The 12,169-nt window shown below is 42.4% G+C and overlaps 1 protein-coding gene across 4 annotated transcripts in view; it reads left to right on the forward strand.

Moving 5' to 3' along the window:
• Positions 1-12,169, forward strand: part of KLHL17 (kelch like family member 17) — a 245,265-nt gene that overhangs the window by 94,956 nt on the left and 138,140 nt on the right. For 2 of the 4 annotated variants that reach the window (XM_078642348.1, XM_078642347.1), the window contains 2 exons: positions 5,169-5,286; positions 7,727-7,988. In XM_078642348.1, the coding sequence (XP_078498474.1) occupies positions 5,227-5,286; positions 7,727-7,988 (322 nt within the window). In that variant the 5' untranslated portion in view covers positions 5,169-5,226. The remainder of the gene's footprint in view (positions 1-5,168; positions 5,287-7,726; positions 7,989-12,169) is intronic. The other 2 variants (XM_078642346.1, XM_078642350.1) reach the window with 1 other exon arrangement.

The following is a 12,169-nucleotide window of genomic DNA, read 5'->3' on the forward strand; positions in this document are numbered from 1 at the left end:
GCAGTACAGAGAGGGGGCGTCGAAATGAGCGGGCGAGAGACTGGCGCGTGGGAAGCTGGAGCCATTATACACCTGAAACCACCCCGCACTGGGGATCTCGCCTCTGCATATGCGCTAGATATAGCACCCCCAGAATAAACGCGATGCGGTCAGAAGGTGGATGAGCAATAAACATGCATTTAAATGTTGTTTTACCATGTCACATTTGCTCTGCGGTCAAAGACTGATCCAATATCAGCCGATTGTTCTGACAAATTGCGGATTATTCTTTTAACAAGGAGACTGGTGTTTTCTTTTGTTTCTCTGATTGCAGTGAGCCGATTTTGTAAAGTGAACAACGTGGCAGTTTTGCTGGTGTTAAAAGGAAAGCTAACACACAATAACACCTAACATTGCAAAATATGTCAGCAATTACGAAAGCACGCATTGGGCATTTTAATTCTGAAGTGTGATGGAAACATGGGTTCTAAGAGTATCAATTCAAATCAAGGCACTTTACTTGGTGATGACCAAATGACATTTGCTGAAACCTGATTTCCAAACAGTATTGTTTGTGCGGTATATGGTTTTAGAAGTGATTATGCCTCTGCAAAGTTATTGGTCATTTCAATGAAAATATGCTGTCAGCAAATGATAATTGGCTACCATACCATGCTTTTGTGATATATTTGCAAAAGTGTGCTCCACAATTCACCACCAGCTACATACTGCACCCTTACTGCTCTCTTGCTGAATAGGCATGGCTCATTTGCTACACTTGTTCTGTGTGCGACACTTGTCCTTTTCACACTCCCTAGGAGTTCAGTGATGTAATATTTATGGCAGCATCCTCACTCTGAAAATTGTTCCAGCACCACTGCGTATCTGTGTCGCAGAAATTAAGTAGCTGTTTATACGCCTCATGCGTCGCAGAAGCTCAATTGGGATAGGTTGCGCTGCTCCCTGGGTGTGCGGTAGATGGAAGAGTGTCTGTCATGCATCCTATAATGATAGCATGCGTAAGGAGCAGAGTTGTGTTTTTTTAAAATCTTTTTTTTGTTGTTGCATGGTATGGTGGCTTGTGCTTGAATGTGAAGCAAAAAGAGTGAGAGATAGAGCTTTTAAACATTAGATGCTAGTGGATGAATGGACCGGACCCCTGTGATGCACTGGGCCAGTGCCTAATATGTACAAATATAAGTGCCAAGCCCTCTTCAGGAGGCATTGCAACTTAAACCACGCTGCCCCTGCCAACGTTGGCAATGTAAAAGTACCAGCACAACTACTTGCCATCATGCGCCTACAAGTCTGACAATTCAGACAATTCCAGACCACCCAAAACTTTAAGAATGGCTTAGTCTGCAGGTATTCAATGTTTTTATTGTATATGGGATTAATATTCAACTGTCGTTGTGCTCATCTTTACATTTTACAAATGACGCCACCATGTGCAGACTGTTATAAGTGTCAGATTTGCCAATGAAGTTCCGGTGCTGAGCACCGGAAACTACCGGCCCAAATTAAGCACTGCACTGGGCCCATCTGTGAAGTGTTTTGGTGATGTGGCTGCAGGGCCTAGGCTGCTCAGACTGTGTTGCACGCTAGTAGCTGCACCTAATCATGGGTGTAGAAGATAATTTCAGAAGAGGTGCAGTCGTCCATGTGAATACATACCGTCTGGAGTGGTGTCGTCCTGCAGGTTATACCACAAAAACTATGATGCATAAATAGATGCCCAGAGGAAAAGAGTGCTACCTTTTGTGGTGCAGTTTTGCATCAACTCTAATATATTGCCTGGAGACCATGTAGGAGTAATACAGGGGCAGCCTCTAAGAATGGGTGTTATTAAGCTAGCCATGGCATAGACTGTGTGATGTCTACCCTGGACCAACATGGGTATTACACAACCATTCATGGTGCATGCTCCAGCGAGCCCATCACGAAATGAACATGGCATCAAGACGCTTGGCACGCTCAGGCTTCATGCCTAAATCTGCTGAGGCATGAGGGACTCTTGTTATTCAGGTGGTCAATGTTTGTTTGGAGGGAATTTTAGAATTTTTGAAATGGGAACTCAGCAGCCGGAGCTTCAGCCTATTGAATTGTCCATTGTTGAACCCCCCCAAAAAAAGAGACTACTGAAACAAGGGATCAACCAAACTCCAGCCGTGCTGGCACTTTGGATTTTTACCTGGCGCCTCTGGCCCGTTGATTGAGAGTTCATTTATTCACCCAGTAGTAAAACTGAAGATTCCTTAGAGTTCACCACAGGGCATTGGTCATGTTATAGTGCCTACCGCGTCAATACTCCTGAAGGTGATGGCACCTTCTGGTTTTCTTCCTGTGTGATATTCTTAAGTATGCTTTCACTTACCTAAGAAGAGCCCTCTTCCTCTTTGGAGGTGTAACACCAGTTGGACACTGAGTTTGAGTATTATTTACTGTGTCTTGGTGTATATGAGTTACTACCCTGTGGCACTGGAGTAAGCCTAGCCTCCTCGGTGATAGTACCCCCAGAGAATTGAATGCCTAAAGGCAATAACTTGGTTATCCACCTGGAGTGGTATTTGTGGCCTTCTGAGATCAATGGTAAACCTTGGTACCCACACCGTGTACTTTCCCAGTTACCAGTGACAACCCCAGGAACAGGCCTCATCCCCCCACAACATTCCTTTAGCATGGCTGAGGCAATTGGGAAGAAGATGCTACGGGCAAGTGAATGTTTCAGTGCTGTTGCATTTGTTTTAATGTGCCGACGTGTGGTGGACGGCAGAGGGCGTTGCTTCCATAGGTGCAGTGGGACCAGGGGTCAATGAACCCTGCATATATCTGTATTTTATAATTAGGGCTCCCCAATTATCCAGATTATTTTTTTACAGATAAATACAGAACAAAACTATTAATACATATGATAAATAAGTCTTTTTTGGATGAATCTTACTACTGTCCATCATGAGTGCCAACTCAGTAGGTTGGCAGATTGACAGAGCAGTAACAAAAATAAAAAGGGCAAAAAAGAAATATGGATAAATACAGATGGAAGTGTAAAAAAATACATAAAACTGGGGGTCCTATTTATAATTCAAACAGCTGCCAGGGTGCTAGTTTTCTTTCTTGCACCAGGACCCATGACACAGTGGCTACCCTACTTGTGGAGGGAAGCTGGCATGACAATGTACGTTTGAGAAGTTTGGACTGATCCGTCTGTTGGCGCCACCCTTGCTGTATCTGTTCTTTGTGTTAGAGAAGCTTGCAGTACTGCTGTCCACACTGAATGTTCATGCTAGTGAAACGAGATAAAAAAAATGTACCTGTACAAAACAAAGTCGGAATAATTGGCTTTTGTCAACGTCCATTGTCTAATGTTCGATTTGCCAATCATAGTGTTGTTTTATTCTCCTCGTCTCTCAGTACTTTGCCTTTATGCAGCATTCCTGCATAATTATGCATTGCAGTGCCTTAATTTTCTATGCTTTGTACTGTGGTTACTGAACTGGGTTGGGTCATCCCTTTACACCGCATTCATTGCTTCATTTTAAAAACTAAACCATTCTTCACACACCTTTTTATATAACCTCCTCTGGCTGTTAGATACGTAGTTTGAATTTACCCATAAGAATTTGAAGGTACGGCAAACTGGTTCCCAAACTTTTTAGAACCAAGGCTCACTTTTTAGAACAACAAATGTTCGCAACACACCTACTTTAATATAACTAAAGCATCATGTGGTAGCATGTTGTCATTTACAGACGGCCACTAACTGTGCACAGACAAACACTTTTACTGATAAAACTATATAGCACACAAATGATATTGTGCAAATTGGGTTTTTGTGAATATTTATCATTTGTGCATCGCCAAGTAAAGTGTCTTGATTTATTGATATACTATTACAGCCTGGTTTCAGCACACCCCAGAATTACAAAAAAAATGGTTAAATGTTTGCTTTCCGATCAGCTGAATGTATACAGTACATTTACAGGTATTTACATTTTATTGCGTGTTGCAAAAAAATACCCTACAGCCTTTCTTTGATACTCATGCAAAATTGTTATGTAATCCACTTTAAAATCTTGTTTCAGTTTGCAGTCCGAGAAAGAAAAGTAAAACAAATTACACTTTAGAAGAATAATTTACGTGTCCAAAGACATAGCCTCCTATTTGACCTCTTTCTTTAAACTCTGCATTTATCCTGTATTATTTATCAGTGTTTCAAAGGCATCTTTACTTACTGCTTGGTTTTCCCGACCTACACAAAATCGGTGGGGTCGCTACCCAGTTTGGGAAATACTGGTATCGCTTTTAAACAGTAGGCAGCGGGTATTGTCACAGGTATTCCAACCTTTCTAGCCTCCCATATTTCCAAGCCGCCTATGCTTCCCATTTTCCATGCAGGGTTCCCTAGAGCTAATCTTGAATGCAGAACATTCCAGCGTAGCTCGTTTCAAATTGCACCCAGTAGAGTTGTTAGACAAGACAGTTGTCAGTAATGCTTCCCTTCATTTTCTAGAGCAGGATGTGAGGCCTGTTCTTGGGGTACTGGAGAGACTTTAGTTACAGGCGAATGTTTTACGTGGGTAGCAGTTGGATAACCTACATAACCCCCTCTAGGTATTTTATTGTGTAGGGTGGGAAGCTCAGACAGTCAAGACTTAATCTAGAAGATGTATAGGGTTAGAAAGTTGGATAAAGCAGGACAATTAAAATAAAGTCCATTTCCAGCAGGTGCTTTAACTTCTAAGAGTACTATCTATCATTTTAACAGGTAAGTAAACCAGGAGGATTATGACTATGATGCAAAACAGAACGCCAGAAAATGCAACCATTTTTTGAGGCCAGAGTACGACCTCGAATGTATTAATTGTGTTTATTCTCCAGGCGCTACAAAAGAAATACCATGTCTGTAAGGCCACTGTTATCTTATGGGGGAACTGTGAAGTGGTTTGCGCCACTAAAAGTAGATGGTTCAAGGCTACATGTTTGGAGATCTGGATTTGTGGGCAATCCCACAGTATATGAATGAGGGTATCAGCCTGCCCCCCAAACAGTCCCTAGATATCCAGCGCCTGGATACCCTATCAGGTGATTAGCCACACTTTATGAATCTTGATTGATTGATTGATTGATAAGACCGCTATCATTATCAGTTTTTTCCATTCTGTTTTTTGTGTGTAATATACCCTATGTAGCATCTTCCATTGGACCAGTCTAAACCCAGACCTAACTGCACCTCCCGTTGATGCCTGCATGCTTCTGCCTCATCTGCATCCACTAACAGTCGAATTCTATAGAGCCATGGTCATTAAGGTAAGCCCAGGGACCCTTTAAAGGTGACCCAGGCACGCTCCTTTTATAAAACTATTTTGAAAAGAAGGAACAATGAGGTAAATGATGATAATTGGGAGCGATTACTAACAGCTGCTGAGAATAAGAATTTTTGGTCCTCTGTAAACTTGTGTAGGCTAAATAATCATGGTAATATAATGAGCTCCCATATTAGTGGTAAACGATGGACTAATCGCTTCTCTGCTATATACTGCTCTCCCAGTAGTAACCCCTTGCTGAGAGATTCAGAGACTTATTTTAACAAAGGTATTACATTCTATGGTGTTACTCAGGCAATTTGTCAGGGACAAGCAAGGAAAGCGCCAGGACCCGATGGGATGCCAATTGATCTGGTGAGAAATAATTTGGATCTGTGGGCACCTCTATTAACAAATGTTTTAATAATCTTGATAGTAATCAATTACCAGGCTCATGACCTACTTCAATCATTGTTACAATTTTCAAAAAGGGCAACTGTTCACAACCAAGATGCTACCATCCCATTTTGCTTCTAGAACCCTATGTTAAAATTATTTGTAGAGTCATTTACAGTAAGATAGGGGATTGGGCTACTAGAAATAGCATTTTTAATCTTGCCAATATGGGTTCAGGGAACCCATGTGAATCAAACTAAATTATGGCTGATCCTTCTTGAGTTGAGGTTTGACAGAACACTTTCTTTAAGTATTATTTGAAAATGTATCTGCTAGGGTTAAAGTTGGTGTGAGTGGGGAATTATCGGACCCCTTTGACCTTCTATGGGGGGTCCAGCAGCAACGATTTCTTGCTGCTCTTCTTTTTCCAATGTCCCTATACCCACATTTTTATATGCTGATGATGCAGTTTTGGTAGCCCGTATGCTTATGGCCTTACAAAGGGAATTTTTTTTTCTTTCAGTTTATGGTATACCTAGATCCAATTACCAATTTTGCACAATTTGGCCCTAAACGGTTGAGTGTTTCTACCCTTGCCCTGACAATAGCAGCTTAGAAAGGTTTAACACTTTTTCCTATTCTGGCTCCCTTTTTATTCCTCTGGCTTTTGGAAAACAAATCTTTCAAACTGCTGTCTGAGGCTTTATAGATCTGTGGGGCGCACTTCAACTGGCCACGGCCATTTGGTTGTAAGGCAATGATACCGCTGCCTGAAGTTTATAAGACCCAGTGCACTCCTACTGCTATGGAGCTCGAATTTGAGGCTTTGCTAAGTGTTCTGCAATTCCGATCGAGGAGAATTACCTTCCTCAACCTCGCCCTAGATTTGTCATGAGGACAATTTGGGCTCCCTTATTGAGACATTAGAAGTATAAACTGCGCCAACTTTCTTTGTTGCTAACTGTATGGTCAAATCCTAAAGCAAGCTTGAACCAATCTGTTATTAAAGATTGCCTTCTCTGTGACAAAGGGCTTAGCATAACTTGGCTTGCATGTGTCCGTAAACTTGTTTTAGCGATTGGACAGCCTCCCCCCTGTTTGGTAAACCATCCTCCATTTGTGCACAGGATAAAAAAAGCAATTAGGTTATTGTTTTTGGAAAATAGGTGCATGCAAAGGGAAAACTCATTGCTTGGCAATTTATCTGTGAAGGCCTATGTCAGTTTAAAAATGTGTATTGGTATAGAACCGTTCTTACTTCTGGCGCAAGGAATTTGGGAGAGGTCATTGTTTTGATTTAGGGTAGCAACAGATGCATGCTTTGATGAACAGAATGCAGAAAAATGTCATACATTCACCCCAGTACAGAGATCTGGGCCTACATCCATCGTGTTTTTGCTCACCATGCCATTCCAGTTTGAACCCAGCCATATGCAAATCAGTCTTGACCCTGTGCCCCATGGGAACAGTCCAGCCCGAACTGCCAAGCCAGGTCCTCCCTGGACTGGAACAAAGCATCCTAGGACCGGTTTCGGGCTTCCAGCCCTCATCAGCCAGGATATCTTTTATCCAGTGGCATGGAGAGCATGGTCTCACGTCTGAGCATACCCGTCCCACTTGGGGTGCTTTCTATTGGGCCAGCATTGTGAAACACCGCTCATATGTGTCCATGTGGTGGGGTAGCAAACCAATTTTATGTTATTTTTACTAAAAGGTTATTTTTGAAACCCGCTTTTAAAGTAGTATCCATTTGCACGATGTAGTGTCGCGCTCTGGTTTTTACAACTATTAAATGATGTGGAGGTGTGTTTCAAGGTAGGATCATTCTTGAGCTAAGCAATTTAATTACGAAAGTCAATGGTTTGGTAGTAGTTCATTCCTGATTAATATTTGATATGGATGTATGTGTTGTTTATTTCTATATCTATGCTTACTTTCTGTGTATTCTTTTATGTGTGACACTGACACACAAAGATTGATCTGAACTGCAGTTTGCATCATAATCCAAAACCACATCCAACATGAGTATTTTCTTAATCTTTCTCTAGCTGCAAAGAGTGAAGCCAGGGAAGGAGAAGGCTTCGGACCAGAGCCCCGCAATGGAGGGTGGAATGCAGCTCCTGAATCGGGATGGCCACACAGTCTCCCATAACTCCAAGAGGCACTACCATGACGCCTTCGTCTGCATGAACCGCATGCGGCAGCGCGGGCTGCTTTGCGATATTATCCTGCACGTTGGCACCAAAGAGATTAAGGCCCACAAGGTGGTGCTGGCTTCCTGTAGCCCCTACTTCCACGCCATGTTCACAAGCAAGTATCCCAGAAATTCTGTCCTAGAGGTGCTTGTGGAATGTGGCAATGCCTTTGTGAAAACCATCAGTGTTCAGTAGAGACAATAGATAATGGATAGAGTTGATTATTGATCAGTCCTTCTATGAGGTGCATGGGGGGCAAGTGGTGGGCGTGGTTGACAATATAAATTCATGTTAAAATGCCAAAAATGCTCTAGAGTAAGTAAGTATGAACTTGAACTTTTAAATTCATACGCCCTGGTTGGAGGAGTTAGTGAGGGACCGGGAAGAGCAGGGTGGGAGAAAAAGGGTCCTCTTTGTAACATAGTTTGGTGAGGAAAAACTGATTTCCAGCAACTTTAAGGTAGTCGGATGTAGATTAATGCAAACCGTAATGCAGTCAGCTGCTGCTGAAACTGTTCGTATTTCAGTAAATTAGCCTTGCAATTACTTTCCAAATAGCCAAGGGCTAGTAAACTAATGCATCTACCAAATCAAATTTCTACTGCATCTGATAGATGCATTGGGTTAACCAATAATCAGGCTAATGACTGGAAACCAAGTTCACAGGCTGGCTCCAATAAATAAGTGGTCACTTTTATGTGGCTTCTGTTGCATGAATGTCAACTTGTTCCTCAAAATTCTATTTAGGGCTAAAGTGCAGACCATACAAAACAATCCAGGCAGAAAAATGGTACCAGTGATTTTGAAAACAAAGCCCCATTGATGTCCGTAGTGTAATGTCCTCCATTTATGATTTTGACTCTGAGAACTATTATGAAGCACCCACGCCTGATGTGTCATCAGGTACCAGTTACCCACCATGGAGAAAACCTTGCACCTAATCCGGCAGACCTACATCCTCCAGGCTAATGGCCCATCATCTCCGTTGAAGGGAGGGAATGGAATATTTTTGACAGTTGCAGTAGAAATAAAGGTTTGGTGTATGATTAGATCGGACATATATGCCTGCTACCTTTCGATACGTTTCTTTTCTCACTTACTGAATCGTTGCCACAGACTAGGTACTGCATGGCACACTTTATGTCTCCTCTTCCTTCATACAAGTGGAGAATCAGCTTCAGGCACTCAAAAGTTGAGCTCAGTGTTTGTGTAGCAAGATGCTAACGAGAGAGTGCCTCAGCTCTGGAGCTGAAAGGCTGGGGATTAGTATGATCATGAGAGAAGTCTACTTGAATCTGCTTCTCTCGCTGTGAGTGGACAACCGAGACTATTATTCCTTTCGAGAACGTCTGGTATTTTCTAAGTCCGCGAAGGATCTCTTTGGGAGAATGCATGGTTGATGTAGTTTCACATATATGTGGTTTGTGTATGCTTTAGAGGGCATTTTGGTGGGTATGAGGAAGTTTGAGGAGTTGAGATCTGACACATTTTCTTGTGCAGTGCATGAGGTAAACTGTGCACAGCCATACCTCTCTGCATATGGAAATGACCAGATGTTGGACAGACCATCTGGCCAGAGGCACTGGGTACCGATCAGTGACCAAACATGTAGTGACTGGACTCCTGAGTCTGTGGCTCTGAGAAACTCCTTTTTTAGGTAGATGGGGCCCCTTCCCACTCTTGAAAAAGTTTCACTCCTGTCCTTTTCAGTAGTAAGTTCATTACATTTTCCAGTGCTGAAAAGGGTGGGAGTGGAGTTGGTAAATACCCATAAACATGTAAGTTTGAGCATGTCCACAACTCATGGGCATTGCAGCCCTGAAACTACCACCTGCCTTTTTACAGCTCCTAAAAGATTTGCGCACATGAAAATCTTCATTTTTTTTTACTGAGTGCAGAGCCAAGTCTTATGCATTTACGCCAAAGTTACACACCTAAATAGCTTTGAAAATCGGGTCCATAACATTTTGACTTTCCCCTTAGAGTTCATCTGTTTGTAAATTGTAAATCCCCAGTCATTGATATTGTGCTAAGTACGTACTCGCAATTTTAACAACCACAGGACCTGAGGCGCTGTGAGATGAAGTGACCATCAGTGGGAAATTAAGGCCCTGGGCTGGACAGTAATATTTTGTGTAATCAAGTAAATGTTTAAAATAGAAATTGCCTAGGTAATTCACAAGATAAGACACTACATCAGCAACTAACGTGAGAAAGAGAGCAATATATATTCTGAACTCTTCTGCAATCTGAATTCTGGCATAATGAACATGCTGACATAGAACTCCTTAGTGACCTCTTCTTCAGGTCCAAACGTTCTACCTGGGATACAACACTGTCAAAGTCCAATTTGCAAATAAACCACAATTTGGTGACGCACCAGGCAGCGCACCAAACATGGTTGCAGACCTGCTACGGGAATAATTAATGAGCAGTCTAATGTAAATTGCAGGAGCAGTGCTCCTTGAATCGGATGCTCTGCGATGGCTGGACATGTTAGTAACTTCGGACAAATATGCAAAATACACAGCTAATATGTCCCATTTATTTCACTGCCTGCTAAGGTGTCGGAACAATACAGATCTTTCTGTCTATTAAAAGTGTTCATTGTGAGGTCATTGAAACACTTCTGGCTGTTTTTGCCTTTGGTACCAGGAATCGGGGGATACAAATCCAAAAATGCAGAAATCGGATTACAATTGGGAAAGAAGAATGAATCACATGCTCAGCGCTAGATACATATTGCTCGAGTACTCAAGTACAGAAAACGGTTTGTTCGCTGCTGGGGTTGGAGGGGAAAGCTGTCATGCCTTCAAGCTCTTGCAGGACTCTGTATCACGTGATCTCATACCACCTGCCTGCTTCTGCCATCGCCTTTGTCTCGTGTCTTGGCAGTTTGACCACCTGCAAACCTCAAAAGGCAAGCAGGCTCTTTTGAAGATTTAGCCTATTAGCAGGGTCACTGGCTCTGGAATTATGCGGCAGGAGAGGGACGAATTATGTGGCAGGGTTGAGTGAATTATGCGGCAAGAAAAGGCAAATTGTGCGCCGTGATGCAGTACATTTTTTTAATTGTGTTACTTCATTATTATTTTTTTTTTTAAACTTGTTAACAATCTGGGTATTTGGTGCACCTCATTAGTATCAGTTTCATGCCCAAATATGGCAATAAGCAACAGAAAGGTGACCAGGCAAAAGGCCTTTCAATGCGCGCCAACACATGTTGATGCATTTTTAGTAACTTTGGAACCGTTTGAGCTAGAAACAATATATTTTTTTTAATTTGGAGATTACACAGCAAATGATGGATTATGTGGCAGATCTATAATTATGTGAAAATCGGCGCGGCCGCACAATCACATAATTCCCGTGGCTCTGTCTATAAGACTACATGGTGAACAAAATCCCTTACTTGGGACAGTCATATTGGGCTTATCCAAATGAGATAATGCCATTGGTAGTATCAGGAAGAATCGCAAATAGAGACCGTGCCATTGAGGAGTATAGTTAGCAGTGGGCTATATAATTGTCCTCCGAAGTAACTTCTTGATATTCATCAACCTGGCAATTTTTATTCCATATCTGCACATCAAGACATGCCATGAGAGCATGCACATCTTACCTCACTTCCCAACAAATGCACATTGTATGGAAGCGTGCACACCGATGCCACTCTGTTTTCCTCTATCAAAGCCAGATGTTGGGTTTGCATTCAGCTTAAGATGCTGGAGCATTTGTTGTATGTTATGCCACCTGACAGGGTGAGTTCTGCTGCCTCCACAACCCCAGTGCTATCTCCAGAATATCCAGCTACATGTGTACTGACTGGTCCCAGTACTTTCTGCTTTACTGTACTAATGCAAGGACTTAGCATACCGTGACTCCCCGTCATCTGACCCCTATTCTGTAGTATCATAGGGTGTCTTGGTCTTCATTCTCAAAATCGCGAGTGTGCCATGTATTTAATATGTACTTCTGTTCTTCACGGATATCACTGACTGCGCTTTGCAAGCATTCCCAAAGTTTTCATGAAGAAGTTTGTGATACCTGTGCTTGCCAGGCAGCAAACCTAAATCTCTACAGAAAGCAAGATAAGACGAGAGCTGGTCCACCTGCTGCTCCCAAGCTTACCCTGTCAAAGGGACACCAACAAAAGGATGTTATTCTACCTCTGTAGAGTGAATGATATACCCCATGGAGCACTGGCGGAACTGCCACGAAAGCAGAGAAAAGAGGTGTTAGCTGAATAGCTATTGTTCTAAGTTTCTTCTTAAACAAGTTTGACATGGACCTACC

The sequence above is a fragment of the Lissotriton helveticus genome, chromosome 5_1 (genome assembly GCF_964261635.1).
Source record: "Lissotriton helveticus chromosome 5_1, aLisHel1.1, whole genome shotgun sequence".
Classification (NCBI taxonomy): Eukaryota; Metazoa; Chordata; class Amphibia; order Caudata; family Salamandridae; genus Lissotriton; species Lissotriton helveticus.